The 20,960-nt window shown below is 43.7% G+C and overlaps 1 protein-coding gene across 1 annotated transcript in view; it reads right to left on the bottom strand.

Annotated features, from left to right (window-relative positions):
• The window catches only part of ARI2 (RING/U-box superfamily protein), a 29,447-nt gene extending 10,078 nt beyond the window's left edge, over positions 1-19,369 (bottom strand). Inside the window, exons 1-6 of the mRNA XM_086518185.1 lie at positions 18,965-19,369; positions 18,853-18,885; positions 18,343-18,622; positions 17,721-18,201; positions 17,053-17,604; positions 16,825-16,958 (exon numbers count right to left, since the gene is read on the bottom strand). Coding sequence (XP_086374311.1) covers positions 16,825-16,958; positions 17,053-17,604; positions 17,721-18,201; positions 18,343-18,622; positions 18,853-18,885; positions 18,965-19,090 — 1,606 coding nt within the window. The 5' untranslated portion in view covers positions 19,091-19,369. The remainder of the gene's footprint in view (positions 1-16,824; positions 16,959-17,052; positions 17,605-17,720; positions 18,202-18,342; positions 18,623-18,852; positions 18,886-18,964) is intronic.
• Between the last annotated feature and the right edge of the window lie 1,591 nt (positions 19,370-20,960).

Below are 20,960 nucleotides of genomic sequence, written 5' to 3'. Positions count from 1 at the left end.
GCATTTCTGGCTAGTCGTGGGATAAAACACCAATGTACAGTGCCTTATACACCTCAGCAAAATGGTGTTGCTGAGAGGAAAAACAGGTCACTAACGGAAATGGCACGATGTATGGTCAAAAGTCAAGCTTTGCCGCATTCTTTTTGGCTTGAGGCCATCATGTGTGCCACTTATGTACTTAACAGGTGTCCTACGAAAGCTTTGCAGTCTATTACTCCATATGAAGCATGGCATGATAGAAAACCTTCTATTGAGCACATGCGTGTTTTTGGCTGTTTGGCATATGCTTTGGTGCCACAAGTGCAGCGCAGAAAATTGGATGATAAGGCTGTCAAATGTATTTTTGTTGATTATAGTGCTGAAAGCAAAGGTTACAGGTTGTATCATCCGCAAACAAAACGTATTCTGGTTTCACGGGATGTAGTGTTTGTGGAAGATTCTCTTCAGCCCTTGCTGTCATGTACTAGAGACAGTAATGTAAGCTCACAGGACATTTATGACACTTTGTTGCCTCTTTTCAGTGGTGGAAATACGAATGTAAGTTCCAATGAGGCAAATGTACAGCCTATGGGGGTTTCTGAAAATGTTTTAGAACAGCCTATTACTGATGCAGATGTACATGATGTACTTGATGAGGAAAGGGCTGAAAATGAGCAGGCTAGAGGTATGCCAAAATGGCTGGTGCACACTTTGCGTGACAGTAAATTGGATGCACCTTTATCTAGTCGTACTCGTTCAGGCTCTCGCCATGCATCTTATGCATCAGATTGTTATGCTTTGGCTGTGTCTAGTTTACATGATGTTGAGGAGCCTCTGTCTTTTGATGAAGCACAGAATTCAGAAAATTGGATTGCTGCCATGAAATCAGAATATGATGCACTTATAGAGAATGACACATGGACTTTATGTGATTTGCCTCCTGGCAAAAAGGCCATTGGTACGAAGTGGGTTTACAAGTTGAAACGCAAGCCGGATGGTGAGATCGATCGCCATAAGGCTCGACTTGTTGCAAAGGGTTATGCACAACAAAAAGGCATAGATTATGAAGAGACTTTTGCTCCCACTTGTCGTATGACTATTGTGCGTTTTCTATGTGCATTGGCAGCTCATTTTGGTTGGGATGTACATCAATCAGACATTGTTACTGCTTTCTTGAATGGTGACATATTTGAGGAAGTTTATGTAACGCAGCCTCGCGGTTTTGTCATAAAAGGACAAGAGGACAAAGTGTGCAAATGTAAGAAGGCTTTGTATGGGTTGAAGCAATCTCCTCGTGCTTGGTATGAGAAAGCTGACACTCATTTCGTTAAACGAGGCTTTCGTAACAGTCCAACAGAAAGCACATTGTATGTAAAGCGTGAGGATGATGTATTTCTCATTGTGGTTCTTTATGTTGATGATTTGCTGATCACTGGACCAAATGAGAGACATATTGCTGAATTTAAGGCTGATTTGAATGCTACTTTCAAGATGAAAGATTTGGGGCTGTTGCATCATTACTTGGGTATACAGTTTAAGCAGTGTGATGGTGGTATTGCCTTGTGTCAGAAAAGTTACATAGAGACATTGCTATGTAAGTTTGTACTTGAGGATTGCAAACCTATTGCTACTCCCATGGAAACAGGTTTGAAGTTGAGTCTACATGATGCTGGCGATCCTGCTGATGTCACTCTTTACCAAACTGCTGTTGGCTGCCTCATTTATGTATGCAACACGAGGCCAGATATTCAGTTTGCAGTCTCGCAGGTCAACAGATTTATGCACCAGGGTCTAAGCATTGGCAGGCTGTCAAGAGGATTTTCCGCTACCTTAGTGGCACTTTACATCTTGGCTTGTTTTATCCCAAGGGGGGATCATTGCTGCCACACTTACATGCTTTTTCGGACTCAGATTGGGCTGGTTGTTTTGACACGCGAGTGTCCACAAGTGGTTTTTGTTTCATGCTTGGCAGTTCATGTATATCATGATTGAGCAAGAAGCAACCTACTGTGGCCACTTCGAGTTGTGAGGCTGAGTACACGGCAGTCTTCACAGCTACGGTTGAGTGTGTATGGCTCAGACGCCTTATGGCTGACTTGGGTGTTGGACAGGACACTGCCAACACTATCTACACTGACAGTCAGAGCGCATTGGCAGTTGCGAGGAACCCAGTTTTTCATGCTCGCACAAAGCACATTGAGGTGCATTACCACTATGTCAGGGAGAGGCTCTCAGCAGGAGAGATCAGCTTGGCTTATGTGCCAACACAGGACAACCTTGCAGATCTTTTCACAAAGGCATTGTCTCGTGAGAAGCTTGAAGCTTTCCGCAAAGCTTTGGGCTTACTCCCCTTTGTGGACTGATCCTGTCCTCAGGGCATGGCACTTCCCTTTACTCATGTGCCAGCTCTCGTTCACCGCATCACTCCAGGGGGGATTTGTTACCATATACATGTGGTAGTGATGTGTGTGAACACACTAGGACCGCCGGGGCATTTTTTCCCTCTTTAGGAGGTTTTTTCCCCCGTGCATTGTATATACGCCCATCACTCTAGGGCTATCTATCTTTTCATTGCACACTAAGTAACACACTCTCTATTGTGTGCCTTGAGCTTCCTTCGTCTTCTCCAAGCTGTGTGTGTTTCTCTGCAACCCTAATTCCAACAAAATTAGGGTTTCTAATTTTAGAGTTAGGGTTTCAACAAAATTAGGGTTTCTGGTTTTAGGGTTAGGGTTTCAACAGAATTAGGGTATCTAACAACCACGTCATCACTTTGTGACATAACCCCCTCTTGAAAGCATTGTAATCGCCCTCGATTACGCCTGCAACACAGACAGAAGCCATAAACTGTCTTAGCAAACATTGACTGTTAGTACCTACGCACTAGGAACACACATCTAGCACATGTATCGATTGACAGTCACATCACACGACATCACAGGACATCACTAGACATCACATGACAAATCAACATTCATTTGGATCTTAGACCATGATTTATCGGCAAATGTAGCTAGCAATCGCATCTAGATCCAATCGGGACCTCATAGATGCCCAATTGACTAACCCCTATTGCAACCATGTCTATTCGAGATCATGTAGACCAAAATGCTGCAGTCATTTCGTCTATCAGTTCCTGCACTTAAAAACAAGTCAAGGACAAATCAGTTTCATATTCAAGAATTCCATTTCATAAAGTCATCCAGCAGAATACTGTCAGCTCTCAGTATCCCTGAAGCTCGTGTGCTTCTTGGCATCAGTATAATCCTCAGGACGAGCGGGTGGTAACTCGCCTGACAGGCCCTCTGAAAAGCAATCGACATGAGTGTGGAGAAAATCTTGGCGTTCTTTTGTTCAGGTTCGTCCTTTATCCATCTTTCAGCTCTCTCCCAAAAAAAATGAGTAAAGAAACTGAAGTTCATCAAAAACAATCTCTGAGTCCTTCATTTGTCAAAGTCGCTTTCTCGGCTCGATAGTCACCCACAACGTTGTTGTTGTGGTACCAAGGGATTTCGAGTAGAACGTCACAACCTCTAAAGGCAAATACGTAAAACTCCTTGTTGAGATAGGCATGTCCTTCTTGCTCCAGTTGTGGGAAACACCTCTACATGTGCATACTATTTGCTCTTGGCATTTGTCCTATAAGTTGTAAGCTTCTAAGAAGGGCCACATGGAGAGTTATCAGCCAGATAGCCACTCCAGCTTTGTGCATAAAATAAAGCCCAACACTATGTTGTACATTACACTATGCTAAAAGTATTTCTAGCCTTTTTTGTGTATTGAGTCCACCTTTACTAAAGTGTGTGTACTTCTCTCTCTAATTGTCTAAGCTATGGCTGCCTTCATCTTCACGCCACCTTGAGTCCATTGCTTCCAAACCCAACAACTAGTATCAAAGCCAATGAGCATCACAACAAGCTTAGAAATCCTATTAGCATCACACAGAAGCCCAATTTGTTGATTTTCAAGTGCATTAATCACTGATCAAAAGGTGATAAAGAAGCCCCTTAATTGAAGAAAATCAAGAGCATGGCTTGAAATTGCTTCGATCCGAGCTCGAGGATGCTTTTCTCTCACTAAGGCGCTCTCTTCTACAACTTTGGATCATGCAAAGCTGAAAATTTCAGCTTATCACCTCATTCAACGGTTTCGGCTTCACTTCGAAATCTCTTCCCGGCCTTGGAGATTCGCCGATTAGCCTCTTCGGATGCAGTCGCAGCTCAAAAACGACCCCTCTTGCAATACCTGATCGCAGAATGGCTTCAAGATCAGCCCACCTCGCTTTGGACGGCAACTGCTCATCTCAGCAACTCTCAGATCTCGTTTTTTGTGTACATAATGCCTTTTTTTGAATTATAGTAGCCTTTTGAGCCTTTGATTGGCTAGTGGAGCTTCACACCAACATACTACACAACTCCAACAATTTGCAAAGCTCCCATTATAATTTTTTTGTTGATTAAAACCCGCAAGTTTACGCACACTCGAAGTGACAGCCAAGCTCGACATTGTCACCAAGCTCAACATAGTCAATATTTTATGAACGATTTGTATTCGTTCAAGCTTCTAAGCTGTTCGAACTTCAAAGCGTGATTTTCCAAGGCACATGCACACTTCCACACACGTAATTTAATCACCACTTGTGAAGAGGGGCTTCACACACGTGAAGAGTGACTTCACAATTTCGGCTTTCAATCGTTGTATACAGGGCAAGACACTGCCATAGAGAGTCTCTCTACTAGTAAGACCAAGTCCCTTCGTGCGTATAACCATTTGCACCATGGGAGAAAAAGGGATATAAAAATTTAATGGACGGTTTCCATACATGGCAGACAAAGCTACGTGGATACCTTATGAAAAGCCAGTTATGGTCTGTTGTAAAACCGAGAGTAAGCGAACCATCCACTTTTGCTGAAGGCACTCTCACTAGGGCCCAAATCGCACAAGCACAAGCTAAAGATGAACAAGCACTCGGCATAATTATCACATCACTCCACGATAATTATGTGCACTTTACAGATCGTTGCACCACTGCAATCCAAGCATGGGATACTCTGGAACATAACTTTGGTGCTAAACAAAAGCAAAGTAAGATTAGCTTAAAGAAAAATCTTTACAAACTTACTATGCTTCAAAAGGAGGATGTTTCAAGCCTCGTTAACAGACTAATGAGCATAATCACGCAGCTCACTTACATTCAATGCCAAGTCCCGAAAGAAGATCAAGTCGCTGTGCTGCTGAGTGCTCTACCTGAAAGTTTTGACAACATAGTAACAGTCTTAGAGCAAAAGGAACCCATGCCTTCTATGCAATATGTTACAGGGACAATCCATGAAGAAGAAAAGAAAAATAAGAAGAAATCTGAATCAGTGGGAGGAGCTTATTTTACATCATCATCATCTAGGGCATCATCATCATCACCTAGATTCAATAACAAGAAGTGTTATGAATGTGGCAAGCCTGGACACTTTTCCAAGGACTGCTACAAGAACAAATATTGTAGCAATTGCGGCATCAAAGGTCATCCACCATCAAAGTGCCAAGGAAGCAACAAAAATAGAGTCAATCTTGCAGCAGAAAAGGATGGAGATGCAGCTCAACAGGAAGAGAATTGTTTCCATGTGTGTGCCGCCCCCAACTACTTTTGCAAGTATATTGATGTACTGTAAATATGGATGGTCTTCCACCTTCTTTGTTTAAGGGGAGGATTTCTTGGTCTGTGTGACACCATATGATGAGACCACTCAATCTGTGTGACTTTAGTCTGTGTGACTACCTCGGTCTGTGTGACCATTAGCATGTGTGGCTTTAGGTCTCGATTCAGCTTCATTCAGTATAGTCCATGCCTGCCTAAGAGGAGGATTGTTGAGATAGGCATGTCCTCTTGCTCCAACTGTGGGAAACACCTCTACATGTGCATACTATTTGCTATTGGCATTTGCCCTATAAGTTGTAAGCTTCCAAGAAGGGCCACATGCAGAGTTATCAGCCGGATAGCCACTCTAGCTTTGTGCATAAATAAAGCCCAACACTATGTTGTATATTACACTATGCTAAAAGTATTTCTAGCCTTTTTTGTGTATTGAGTCCACCTTTACTAAAGTGTGTACTTCTCTCTCTAATTGTCTAAGCTATGGCTGCCTTCATCTTCAAGCCACCTTGAGTCCATTGCTTCCAAACCCAACACTCCTCGTGCCTTAAACACCCCTGTCATTGCAAACAAAGTTTGCCAATGCTCGGTGTAATGGCAACATCCCGTCCGGGTGCCACTCAAACTACCTCCACCTGTGGCCTCAGCCTATCGGACGTAATTCCAAATCGAGCTGCCAATTCAAGAAGTTGGCCTTGGCTCCTTCAAAAGAGCTTCCTGATCTCACTTTGCCCCAAAAGCAGCAAAGTTTGTACTTTCATTCATTTGATTCGGTTCAGGCCCCACGCGATGTGGTACCAGTTCTGCATTTTATCTGCCTTTTCTGCCACGTCTCTCAGCTACTTTAGAACTTTTTGGCCTTTCTTCATCCTGTTCATTCAGTGCCTTGCTAGGGCACTTCGCGGAGATATGCCCAATTTCTCCGCATTCAAAGCACTTCCCCTCCTTTATGTAGCGAGCCCGCTCCTGAGGAGTAAGCTTGGGTCGTGCATCCTTCTTTTCTCGGTTGCTCTTTCTCTTTCTACTTTCATTTGTCGAAGTTTGTTTAGCTCTTTGTGTCATGATCTCATCGGTGGGGTGAGTCAGACTGCCAAAGTGGATGGCAAAACCCCGTTTTGCATGTCTCATCAACTCCTAAATAGAAGCCGACTTCTGTTCCAAGCAGTGATCTCGGATCTCTGTAGGTAGAGCCAAGGTATACCGCTCAATCTGTTCCTTGAACGAGATCTTCTTAAATGAAGAGGCGGGTAGAAAAGAGCTCCAGAATCTCTCGCAATAAGCGTCCACTGTATCTTTCTTGGTCATCCGAAGATGGTTCCAAGCAGTTCGTATATAGCGTTCATACTCTTGAGTCAACCAAGAAGAAATAAAAAGCCTCTTGAATTTCAGCCATTTAACTGGTGCAGTCTTGCTTATAGAAGCGTGGACCACCAAGTTCGAGCATTCTCCTTAAAGTAAGAGGCAGCTCTCCGAATCTTAGAGTGCTCTGAGTAACGCCCTCCCGCGAAAGCGATGACAAACTGTTGTACAAAAGACAAAGCCTTTGAAGCATCTCTATAACCAGAAAACGTGTCAAATTTAATTGATTGTCCACCTTCCTTAAACTCTCGGACTTTCTTGCTTTTGTCTTCTAGAGAGTCATACTGGTTGGCTTTGTAAAAATCAAGGTAGTTAGGTACGTAGTGTTCGGTACAAATTCGGTACGTAAGATACGTAGTACAGAATGGATTGAGTTTTTAGGGTACAAATTCGGTACGTAAGATACGTAGTACAGAATGGATTGAGTTTTTAGGCACGTAAACATTCGTTCTTTTTTTTACAAAGCCTAAAACAGGGGGAACTTCATACATTTACTTATGTATTCACCAAGACTTCAAATAAAGACTAGCAAATCAACAGTACACCGTTACAAATGCCAAAAACTGGAGTCCACGACTCTAACCGAACAATGAAAATGCAAAGCTGAGATTAGCTAACCATTGATCAATGTCTATAAACAAATAGTATCAAATGTTTGCTGCCATGGTCACAAAACTAAGAGCATCAAAATAAATATATAGTGAATCATGAATACATAGATATCTTACGGATCACCTGCAAGAGAGCAGCACTCACTGGTCAACTGCACCTTGCATAGTACCTGCAGGTTCTAACCAGAAGCGCTCAATAATCATCCGCAGAAGACGTTTTGCGATAATAGTTCCCAACGCCTAAAATAGGGCTTAAATTTTTTTTATTAAAAAAACACGTGTACACTACCTATCCGCACGTACCGTACGGTACGGTACGTTTGTACGGTACGGATATGATCCATACGTACGTACGGATGCAACCTTGGTAAAATTCTTCTTCTTTGCATAAAAGTTGTTGTCATCAGAGTCTGAACTGTCTTTAGACGAGTCCTCTGTAGAACTGTCACTTGCGGGGCGAGATTTAGACTTCTTTGCCCTTTTCTTGCCCTTTCAGAAGCGTTGCTTTTTGCTTCGCTTTTTGCCTTTTCGGTCTTCTTCGCTTGAGTCAGATGAGCTAAAAGAACTATCAAAAGAAGAAGAAGAAGAAGAACTGAGTACTCCTTCAAATCAAACACGCTTCTTCTGTTTCTTTGCCTTTTCAAATGTCAAGTGACGACCCAAATAACCCGGGAAGTCAGTGCCTTTCTTCTGCTTTTTGCCGTGCTTTTTAGCTGTGTTTTGCGCATCAAAAAGTTGAGCAATCCGTGCATCAACCACCTCTTCTAATTCCTTCTCTGAATACTTCTTGTGAGCAAAAGGTTTCTTGAGAGCGAGTTTTGGGGGTGGTGGTGTGGTTTTCTGCCACTGCGCATGCACCTCCTAGAAAGAAGTCTCGCTCATATATTTTGCAAATTTTGGGTCCTTTCCAAAATTGAGCATCATCTTTGTTGTGTAGCCGATCAATCATTGACGTTCCATCTCTTCGAGCTCCGCCTTAGTAGACCGAGACGGGCATACTCCTCGGGTGAATCTTCGTTGCGATCCCTTCCCGCATCTCCGGATACAGAGGAGTCAACCGATCTTTGCCTGAAGCCATAGGTGCCGCGGAAAATAATTTAGGGATTGGATTTCCCGTAGAAGAGAAATCAGCCGTGCACTGATACCATTGTAACAGACTTGGACACTCCAAGTCAAGAATCTACCACGACAGCACCAAATAACTACTTCAAAACAGTTCATAGTTCACAATTTAATTCGACACTGGCCCGACGGAGTTCTGTACCTAGAGATATTGGCCCCAGAGACTAGCGCCTCTTTCGGTATTTCTTTTTGTATTAATTTGAGTTCAAAGTACAAGAGTGCGGACAGGCGCTCACACTCAGACTCTACGTCCAGATGCTCTGAGTTGTGAGTGGCCTACCCACTTATTTAAAGAGTACAAGGGTTGCCAAAAGCAAAGCACCAAAAGCTGAAAATCAAAAGCTTAAGTAAAAGCTTTGAAAAATAAAGCAAAAGTTCTTTCTCTCTCTTTCTTTTGATAACGCAAAGAGGCTTTTCTTCTCTCTCTCTCTCTTGCTTAAATGAAATAAAGCAAAGAGGCTTTCTCTCTTTTCTCATTGCGTGTGGAAAAGCAATGCCAAAAGCTGAAATCAAAAACAGCCCACGCAAAAGCAAAAGCAATGCCAAAAATCTGCCTACCTTTCCATAAATCGCACTGGTGTCCGTAGAGCAGGCCACGTGTCAGCCCGCCACGTCAGCAAATCAAGGTTAGGGTAAGGGCAGAATCAGGGTTTCTGATTTTAGGGTTAGGTTTCATCAGAATTAGGGTTTCTCATTTTAGGGTTAGGGTTTCAACAAAATTAGGATTCTGGGCAAAATTAGGGTTTCTGATTTTAGAGTTAGGGTTTCAACAGAATTAGGGTTTCATCAGAATTAGGGTTTCTATTTGTAGGGTTAGGGTTTCAAGAGAATTAGGGTTTTTGACAGCCACGTCGTCACTTTGTGACAGCGGGATATTCCATTCGGGATGGCTACTTGATGAGGAAAACCATGTTGTGCGTTACACAGTCGTTGAGGGAAAAGGTTATAACCGAAGGCCACTGTCCACCTTTTACGGGTCACCGCGGCATTGCTACCACCTTGAAAGGGATAGAGAGATATTTCTTTTGGCCGAGACTCGGGAAGGATGTGGATGAGTTTGTGCGCAGTTGCTTGGTATGCTAGAAGGTCAAGTTTGACAGGCATAAAGCACAAGGATTGTTACAGCCTTTGTCCATACCCACCCGCCCCTAGGAAAGTATTGCAATGGATTTCATTTTTAATCTCCCGAGAACACAAAGTGGTCACGATGGTATCTGGACTGTTATTGAAAGATTTAACAAACAGGCTCATTTCATTCTAGTGAAGAAAATAGTCAAGCCAGATCGCTTAGCAAGACTGTTTGTGGCCCAGATTTTCAGATTACATGGCATGCCTGAGACGATTGTCTCCGACAGGGACCCCTGATTTACAAGTTTGTTTTGGAAGGCAATTTGGGAGAACATTAGCACGCGGTTGCAGTTCTCGTCATCTTTCCATCCGCGGACTGACAGGCAATCTGAGATTGCCAATTCAGTGGTTTTAGATTTACTGAAGTCTTATATCTCGGATCAGAAGACTCAATGGGATACACTCTTCAACATGGAGGGCGCCATTTGAGATTATTGCATGAGCTGCGAAGGTTCCACCCTTCCTAAGCACGAAAGATAAGATTTTTGAAGCTAATGAGTACACGGGCGATTTAGACACGGCTTTTGCCAAGGTCCGCGAGGCTTTGCAGAAATCTCAGGAAAGACCAAAAAAGGTAGGGGATCGCCATCGTCGCGATTTGAAATTGAAAGAGGATAATTGAGTGCTCTTACGTTTTGAGAAGGCACGCCTAAGAAAGAAGAAGGGAAAGGAGAGGCTTTTTCCAAAGCTTAGTATGAGATACTACAGACCTTTCCAGATCTCCGAAAAGATCAATGATGTCCCCTTCTAACTGAAACTGCCTGACACTTCGAGGATTCACAATGCATTTCATGTGAGTCTCTTGAAACCTTTTAAAGATGATGTGCCCGAAGATGGGGAGCCTAATGAGCAACCCGAAGTGGAAGAAAACGAGGAGATCCTTGTTCCTGAACAGATATTGGAACATAAGGACAGAAAGAATAAGGGTAAAGTAAGAAGGCGGTTCTTGGTTAAATTCAAGAACTATCCTGCTTTGGATGAAAAGTGGATGGAGGAGGAGGACCTAGCAGATACTCCTCAGATTGAGAAACTTTACCTTGAAGCTTTTGGTTTAGCATAGTCTACTCCAAATGGAACCCCAAATTCAGCTTAGCCGGAGATGTGGTGCAATGGGTTGCACAAGAGGGGAGTTACTCCGCTCCTTTGTCAACAGATGCCTCGATTTTTGAATACTAGAGTCACTGATGTCTCTTTGAGCTTCAGGGATACTGAGAGCTGACAGTATTCTGCTGTATGACTTTATGAAATGGAAGTCCAGATTATATGAAACTGATTTGTTCTTGACTTGTTTAAGTGCAGGAACTGATAGACGAAATGAGTGCAGCATTTTGATCTGAATGATCTCGATAGATATGGTTGCAATAGGGATTAGTCAATCGGGCATCTATGAGGTCATGAGTGGATCTAGATGCGATTGCTAATTGCATTGCCGATAAATCATGGTTTGAGATCCGAATGAATGTTGAATGTGATTTGTCATGTAATGTCCTCTGATGTCAAGTGATGTCCTATGATGTCGTGTGATGTGACAATTTGTTGATACATGTGCTAGATGTGTGTTCCTAGTGCGTCGGTACTAACAGCCAGTGTCTGCTAATGCAGTTTATGGCTTCTGTCTGTTTTGCAGGCGTAATCGAGGGCGATTACAATGCTTTCAAGGGGGGTATGTCACAAATTGATGACGTGGTAACCCAGTACACTCTCTGGCAAAGGCATTGATGACGTGGCTGTCATGTGGGAACCCCCGGAAATCTTCTAAAATGCTGACGTGGCTGGCTGTACAGCAGCCGCGGAAATCGCAGAGAATTTTCCACGTGGCAGCTGTAGGATGCCAGCAACCGCGGCGCAATTTGCGGCAACTTTTGGCACAGCTTTTGGACATTGCTTTATTTTACGCAACGCAGGAGGAGAGAGAGAGAGAGAGAGAGAGAGAGAGAGAGAGAGAGAGAGAGAGAGAGAGAGAGAGAGAGAGAGAGAGAGAGAGCTATTTTGCTTTTGCTTTTATTCTAGGCTCAAGAGAGCTTGCGAGAGAGAGCAAAGATGGAACATGCTTTTCACAAAGCTTTTGATTTTCAGCTTTTGGGCTCTGGAGTCCCAGCTACTCGCTTGTACTTTGAGTTGCAGATTAATACAAAAAGAAATACCGAAAGGGGCGCCAGTCTTTGGGGCCAATATCTCTAGGCACAGAGCTCCGTCAGGCCAGTGTCGAATCAATTGTGAACTATGAACTGTTTTGAAGTGATTATTTGTGGTGTCGCGGTAGATTCTCGACTTAGAGTGTCCAAGTCTGTTACAGAACTGCTGTTAACCGAGGCCGTTAATACTGTCAATAGAGGCCGTTAGACACACACACACACACACACACACAGAGATGAAATAAAATGATATATTAATGCCTGGAAAAGGCCAAAATGACCTATGAGACCAATCCGTTACAAACGGGTCAATCTAATACCACGTCTGCGTACAAAAAACGAGATAAGAAAATGAATCTAGAAGTGCTACTAGCTTTAACTGTGCGGGGTATGTGTGACCACTGATACAATGGGTTCCCAATACAAGAGGATGATCTGCGACGTCATCAGCCCTCCACGTCAATTTTAGCCTTGTGTCCCTTTATCCCCATCGGACAAGACCCCATCCATTAGAACAACTTATAATATTTATATCCTTTAATTTTAGGCCTCTCATTTAGGTTTTGCAAGTTGGTCTCTCAGTAGGGTTCAGACCCCTCTATGTCCGGAGTCCGTCCTTTAGGTCATGCCATGTCATCACTTTCTGACAGTGCCCGGCCAGTATGAGGTGGTTTTGTCATGTCGGGTTGTGTTTATCCGTGTTCAGCTCGGGGTTTTGGCTCAATTCCATGGCCATATAGGCTCTTCTTGCCTTGAAGATTTTTTCCCTTGCTATCCTATCGCCCTTTGAGCCAGTAGCTTCCCCTTTTGGGTGAACCCCCTATTATTGGGGTCTTTTTTCCTGTTCGTGTAGCTCAGAGGCTCGATCGGACAGCTTATAGATGGGATGGGCCTATATAAGGGCCCAGGGGGATACCTCTAGAGCATTGCACTTCAGCCCACTAGGGCGCCCTTATGGGTAGCCCTTTGCCACAGATGCTTGGCGTTTTTCACAACTGGTCCCCTAGCGTTTTTTGTGGGGTGCAAGCTAGCGTTTTTTGGCATGAGCAATGGGCAGCTTGCACGTGTGGGCAGCAGATCCAACCTTGCGTTTGTCTCTAGGACACCCCTTGCCTATGCGATCTCAGGCAATGGCAAAGCACTCCTTCAATGGTGCAGGTCTAGGAGAGGAGGGATGTACCTCCCTCTAGAGAACAACCATACGATGGCTAGCCTGGAGGGATGCAAATCTCTCTCAATCGGAAGATTCGAGTCGAAGTCACAAGAACATCATCTTCCGATTTGATTTCCATTTTGAGAACGTGTCAGTGGTCTTGTGTGCGGGAGCAATTGGCAATGTCAGTTGTGTGTACCTAGGGTCTATCCCAGTTCTATGTCGGACCACCCTTGGTCCCATATATGAGCATCTTATTATCAACGTGGATCAGGAGATCGGCACCGACCTTCACGTATGGTCAAGAGATTGTGGAGTATACAGATGCATACACTTACCTTGGGATAGTCTTCACTGGGCCGAGGTTTTCTTTGGGGAGAGCAGCAAAGACTAGACTGACCAGAGCTTATGCGGCCTTGGGAGGCTTGGAGAGGATGTGTTCGCAGGTTCAGTTCCAGGAACCTCGGACAAAGTTATGGCTCTTTGATACTTTAGTAGCCTCAGCTATGATGTATGGGGTACAGGTATGGGGACCTTCTGTAGGCCAGGATGGTTGGAGAGGTATGGAGAGGCCCTTGGTATCTATGATCTCCCGATTGATTAGAGCCAAGGCCTCCGTACCTCACGCGATCATTCGAGCAGAGCTAGCTGCCCCCCCCATGGAGATTGAGGCGCTTACCAGATCAGTGTCCTTTGTGCACAGCCTATGGGATACTACTAGAGACAGATATGCTAGATTGGCCCTTGAGTCTTCCAGACAGTTAGCTCTACAGGGGGACACTTCATGCTGGTATGCACAGATGACTTCATGGTTTCAGACGCATGGCTTCACCATGGACAGGTTGCCCCCTTTCCAGTATTCTCTTCAGGCACCCTCGCTGTCTCTTACACGGGTGGAGATCACTAGACTCATTCGTCAGGACCTGATCCAGCTCGACACTAGGAGGACATGGATAGAGCCGCCTCAGGAGTTGAGCACAAAGATGGCTTTCTATAGAGAGCATCTTCTCCACCTCACAGGAGATGGGTTTGTGATTCGACCCAGCTACATGGACACACATATGTCTCATGGTTTGCGTTGTGCCATTGGTCAGATACGCACATCCTCACATCAGCTCGAGATTGAGACCGGTAGATTCAGAGGGATACCAGCAGACAGCAGGATATGCCGATTATGCCAGAGAGAGCCAGAGACAGAGTTGCACTACATATGTCATTGCACAGTGTTCTATGAGATACGGGGGCGTTTCCACTGCTTATTCAGAGAGGGTTTTGGTCCTCTATCTAGGGTCATGAGTTATGAGGATCAGAGATGTCTTGGACTATATCTACTTGAGTTACACAGGTATAGAGACACTTTACTGGGGAGAGCTAGAGAGAGGCAGTCCCAGAGACACATTACAGATTTCTTTTCACTAGATATGGGACAGCCAGAGGAGCAGCCACCACTGCAGAGCTCGTCCCACACTCATTCGACCACTACTGGCACTCTCATCGACCGAGCATTGGAGCTACAGAGATACAGACGACCGCGACTGAGGAGAGGAGCTACACAGCATCGACGGAGACTACAACAGAAGATTCGAGCCATACTCTCTCGACATCCAGAGTGCAGATGAGGATGGATCCTCACCATTTCTTCCATCTTTGTTTCTCACACTGTTACATCCAGTTTACCGGGTACCTATTGTATCAGCTGCTACACCCACGTAGTTTTAGATTGTAGTAGTAGTAGTAGTATTTTGTTCCACTTCTAGTTCTTTTGTACCCAGACATGGTATTAGATTCACTATTTTGTAACTGATTGGTCTCTTAGGTCATTTTGGCCTTTTGAAGACGTTAATATAACATTTCATTTCATTTCATTTCTCTCTCTCTCTCTCTCTCTCTCTCTCTCTCTCTCTCTCTCTCTACCTAAGTGATCTTTGTTCTCCATACGTGCCTTGTTCATGTATGTGGCATTGCAAGTAATCTAGATCGGAGTCGAGGTGTCCACAGGATCACAAGCCAGTTCTTGCCTTCATTGCATCCTCCACAGCCACCATTCACATGGTATCACAGCCCTCGATGACAGGACCACCTTTGATGCTCGGATTTGGTTGATCAAGTGCCGTTTTGCGCTTGATTGAGAGAGAACACGCTTGCTGTTTTTTACCGGTTTTTCTCCAGTTTGGGACAAATTTGGGATGTGGAGGAAATGGACCCTCCTCTTCGACTCCCTATCTTTACCCTTGTTTATAACGACCTCTCTTCACCGAGGGGAACCCGGTGGAGGTTTCAAGATGTGTAGCAGTGCTGGATTGCTTTGGTTTTCCTAGATGGAGTCATGTCACCATGCCTTCGTGCAAGGAGAGCAAGCGTGCAATTGTTGCTCCAAAGGGGAAGCTATTCATTTCCAGCTTCTTCTTTAGAGAAGTGTTTGGACAACAATAGGATCTTCTTCAACACTTCTGGAGCAGGTTTCTAAGGCTGTCTTTTCTTCGAGGAGATGGATAAAGAATTATCAGATTTGTTGTGCCTTTTGCAAATGCACGTCTTTCTTGGAATTGTCGACGGAGCTACTTATCCGATGGGAGGCAGGTTGATGATTCATTTGCACTTTTGTTCCAAATTGTGGATTATGGACGATAGAGCAAGACCTCTTTCCTTCTTGGAGGAGAGGATGCTCTTTGATTTTTCATTGGCCATCTAAGGATGCAAGTTCCAGTTCCCGCTTAAGTTGACTCTTATTCATCTGCAACATTTCAAGTGCATGTTCTAGTGCACGTGTTGGACTTGGCTTTGACTGGCAAAGGGGGATGTTTCTATCTCCAAAACCACTTCTTGATTGATCAACCGACTTCCTTGGATGAGGTTTAGAGGTGAAGCATGTGGTGCCAGATGCTTAGCCGACAATGACAACTGTTAAAGGAGGTTTTGTTGGAGTGTGTACTTCTCCTATCTCCATGTTCTCTCTTCCTGGGTGGTAGTGTGGCCCTACAGATTTGGTCATTCCTTAGACTAATTGTGAGCTTGTCAGTACCAAGACAGGTTTACAATCTCTTGTGAGCTTGTCAGCACCAGTATGGGACGGGTTTGTAACCTTCTATGGGCGCTTTTCTTGATGATTCGAGAGGAGATTTGTCGAGATCCTTTGGTTGACAAGTTTGCACGTAGTGTCGACAGTTAGTGGGACATCTAGTTCCTACTCCCCTACTTAGCAACATTTGGATGTTTCTTGCATACATCCCTTTGGAGAGCTCCAACCTTAGGGGCAGTCCTTCACGTGCAGATCTGGCCATGGTTGGCAAGTATAGCAGGTTCTTTCCTCACGTTTTTTTGTCCAGCTTTCTCGCATGTTACAGATCAGCCCGAGTGTTCGTCATGGGCTTGTTGCAGTCCCCCAAGCCGGTTCCTTTACTCTTCCCTGACTATTGGTGTTATGTTGTGTATCGGATAATGATTGCACAGTTCAAAGGTATATTCCCTTTTAGCACACCTGGAAAGGATGATTTTGTTGAAGATTCTGAGGAACCAAGATCACAACAATGGGATTGGTTGCAAAAACACTAGCGTTGAAAACCAAAAACCACCTTTCCATAAAACAAGATTTAAGAGTCATATTTACTTGCATAAGTACTTAACCGCACCAATAAAAAGGTGCCTTTACATTAAAGCTTGCATAAGGGAGTGTCTAAGAGCTTCCCAAACCTGATGCTGATGGAATATCCCCATCTGCTCTCGCAATCTCAGTGGCTTTAACAGCCCCTCTTGATGTATATTTTGAGATGTGATGGGTTGTCAATTGCAACTTCGCCAATAATTCATTCTCAATGCATTCATACCTGCATACAAATGGTGGGAAGGTTAAATGACAAACATTCAACCTGACACAACAAAAGACATCCAAAATGAAAATGATGGCCAAAATTTACTTACATTTTTCTGCAAAGATTATCTGTTACAGAACTCAAGTTAATAATATGTAATCTTATTTCTGCAACTCTGCTGTCATCTACATTGAACTCAAATGGAGTCTCAATGGTCTTAGAGAGTCGCTCTATGTTCACCTCTAATTGTTGCTGTTGATTTTCGAACAGGTTCTGGCAAATTTCACACTCTGTCGGTGAAATCTCATCCTTGAACAGATCATTTCCAAACATGAAGTATGCAAATGGATATGAAAAAGACAGAGCCCTTCTAGCTCTAAAGAGACGCTTCAGTCCAACTGTGAGCCAACTGTAGTCCTTCACTTGGGACTCGCTTTCCTCAAGTTTAGCAATCTTGTCTTGAACAACCTTTTTCTGTTTTGCTTCAAGTTTTAGCGATTCAATATGTCCTTGCCATCTGGAATGATAATGCATATATCGCTTCAGATCTCGCTCAGCCCTTGCTGCCTCTTTCTCCCTATCTTCCTTATAACGGCCACAGCTGTGGCCTTCAATGCTGGACCAATTATGTTCTCTGCCAGTCGCTGCCCCGCAAAGCCAACTGTTCATGAATCAAACCCGCATTTTTTGTTAAATTGACTCGGTCTGCCCAAAGAAAGAAGTTGCAGAATTATAAAAGCACCAAGAGCAAAAAACATAGATTTTCGCAAAGCTTACCAAAACGCTTGGCCGCAAATGCATCCAACTAAGTTGCAGCCACCATTCTTCTCAACAGGTTTATGACACTTTGGGCACAGCTTTGTGTGAACCGTTAACCAATTAACTGTCTCTGATTCATCCTTGCACTTCTTGTCCCACAACTCCCACATCACACAGGAGCAAGGAGAATGTGCTTCTGCTGTGCAGTTGAAACAAAATTGCTGCCCGCACAAACACTCCACTTCACAAAAGGGATCCCCTTCGACACGTATAGCACTGCCACAATGAGGGACACTAGGACACCATTTGACTTTGCCATTGTCTTCAATGTAAGACTCCAGCAGATGTCGTGAGAACTTTGTAGCCACCTCTGGATGTGTTCGAGAAACGAGCTCCTTTATGTCATCTTCATCACAGATTGCCCTGCAATTATGTGCCATGCACCTAATGCGTCTGCTCTGGCCTTCCTCGATCTTCACTACAAAGTGACTAGTCCAACCTGTAGCAGATAACCTTCTTAGGAAAATTTAAGAAATGCAATAATGAGGCTCAATAAGACAACTGAACAGCCTGCTGATACTTGAGTTTCCATGACTTCATAAAAAAAAGCATGGACACAGACATCTGGAAAAAGTCTCACATTCATTACAGAAAGTGTGCCCACAATCCATAGTAGTAGCATGCTTTGGCGAAACGTCTTCAAAACAAGTCTCACACATAAAAGAGCGAGAAATATGATGCTTGCGTGGAGCTGCAGAAACCTCCAATGACAATCCAGCTTCCAAAAACAACTTCTCTCTCCCCTTTTCAGCCAAATTTTCACAGAGCCTTTCATAATTCCAACGCTCATGGATGAGCAAGGTCCGTGCATGTTTCTGTCTAATGCCAAGCATGTCAGCTACTTTCTGAAGGTCGTTGATCTGATCAAGGGAAGAAGTATAAGTTTAAGCTCTTTTTCCGCACATATATTTCCAAACCATGTCCACAATCAAGAATTACTTGAAAAACAAATACATGACATGTTGTTAGCATTCATGAGTACAGAATATCCATTTGATCATGCATTAACATGATCGCTAAATGACTATGAATGCTTTGCTAGAAGGGTGAAGTGGGCACATAGAATTTGAGGCATGCGAAAGTAGAATACCTGTGCGGAAAGCAAAGAATCTTTTGTGATGACCTGCGTGAAATTAAGAAAAAACTCTGATCACATAAGGGGCTGATGATTCAAAAAAGAAGTAGAAAGCTCGATATTTTACCTTGTGGCAAAGTTCATCTGCATCATCATGGCGAGACTCTCCCTCGTCATCATCAGCACAATAAACATCGGACCCGCTATCTCCATCGTAATCACTGTAGTCCGTGCACTGATCCTCGCTACTCATGGTTCCAAAATAAGTCTATAATATAAACCCTAACCCTAAATACGCGATTGAAGAATCTGCGAAGCGTTTTTCGGAGGTGGTGACATAAAGCTAAAAAGAAATGCAAGCAGATGGAGAAACGGCAGGACTATGGAGATGTGTAGAAGGCTATGGCAAGCTCGAAATGTGAAGAACTGATCGAGCGCTCGCATCACAAGCCTGATCTCTGAGAAATATCTTCTCTTTTGCTTTGCTTTTGCTTGGATCATGCAGTAATAACATTTTCCCCGACGAGAGAGAACTAGTCATGCTTGATTGGCCTTGTCGCTATTGGTAGGTTATTATTTGGGCCCATTTTTTATACAATACAAAGATGGAAAAAAAAAAACATTTCATGAAATTGCGATGCGAGTAGGGGGTACCCAATCATATTAAATCAGAAAATGGGCTCAATAGCTCACAAGGGAAAACGAAAGGTAATTAAAGGGAAGGGTGGGAATAGGAGGAGTGAGAAGGGGGAAGGCAAGGCACGTGGATGCCATGCGTTTCTTCTTCTTCTTCTTCTTCTTCTCTCTCTCTCTCTCTCTCTCTCTCTCTCTCTCTCTCTCTCTCATGCGCATGCTTGTGCAGGTAATAGAGCTCTCTCTCTCTCTCTCTCTCTCGCCGAAGCACCTCGTTGAGGTGGCTGAGTCTCTCTCTCTCTCTCTCTCTCTCTCTCTCTCTCTCTCTCTCTCTCTCTCTCTCTCTCTCTCTCTCTCTCTCTCTCTCTCTCTCTCTCTCTGCACGAGTCAAGGCCCCACCCCTCAGGGCATCGGTTTGTTGGCTCATAGGATGCCTCTTTGTCTAGATATATGCAAGGCACATGTGTTGCTTTTGAAGATGCCCTGTATTTTCCATACATGCCAATGCAAACCTAAGCAATTTAAGTCTTTTGGTTCACAATTTTGTCTACCCATGTTAGCTTCTTGCATAAGGCTATAATACACGAGCCCAACAAACAATGTCTTTTTTTTAATGTCATTACTATATTAAATGTCCAACAAAGCATTTTCTTCTTTTTAACATGCCTTAGCTCATATTCTCATCATGAATGTGTTTGCCTATGTGAACACTTTCTAGAATTTCAGATAACTTCTAAACACAAGCATAGGCAACCAATGAAAATTGCATCTAGAGTAAAGCTATGATTCGAAACCAATGAAAATAGCCCATAGTTTTTTTCCTTTACCCTATTGAGCATATCTAAGGCAACATGACAAAAACGGAGTTTATCAACTTCATTGGCCTTTAAGGAGTCGTCTTTCAAGCTCCTATAAATGAGAAAATCTTGCAACAAGCATGGCACTTGGCTTAGGTTGGCACATTAAGAGAGAAAATAGCCTTACTTCCTAGCGTTGCTTCATTAGGCATATTGTACCATCGACAAATTCCAAGAGACCTGAAGCTTGCCAATAATTATTATGCTTTGAAACCATGGCATTAGATGGAGCCGCTCACATTGTGTCCTCAAATATAGCCCAAGCTTTGTGGCTCTATGTTTTTATAAATTCATAACAAGAGACCACACACAAAAATGGTAGAGCGGGCATGACCTTGATGTTGTTGCATCCTTGTCGAATAAAAAAGCTTCAATCATATTATAGTGCATATTTTGCAAGCTCCTAGTGGTGCAAGACTAAGGCCAATTGCCACCATGATCCACAGTTCAGTTTTTTTGCCAACAATAAGCTAGTTATATCCTCCTCGCAATGCTATCTCCATGCATTCAAAATCTCTCCTCAATTGATAGCGGTTGGCTTATTGGCATCTTGAGCATTGAGTGCATACCAACAAGAACACTCTTTATTTCTAGGCATTCGATGAAAGAAGAGGCACACATGGCACAAAGTAA

The sequence above is a fragment of the Adiantum capillus-veneris genome, chromosome 8 (genome assembly GCF_014529385.1).
Source record: "Adiantum capillus-veneris isolate H3 chromosome 8, ASM1452938v2, whole genome shotgun sequence".
Taxonomy (NCBI): Eukaryota; Viridiplantae; Streptophyta; class Polypodiopsida; order Polypodiales; family Pteridaceae; genus Adiantum; species Adiantum capillus-veneris.
This window is presented reverse-complemented; position numbering and strand designations above follow the sequence as displayed.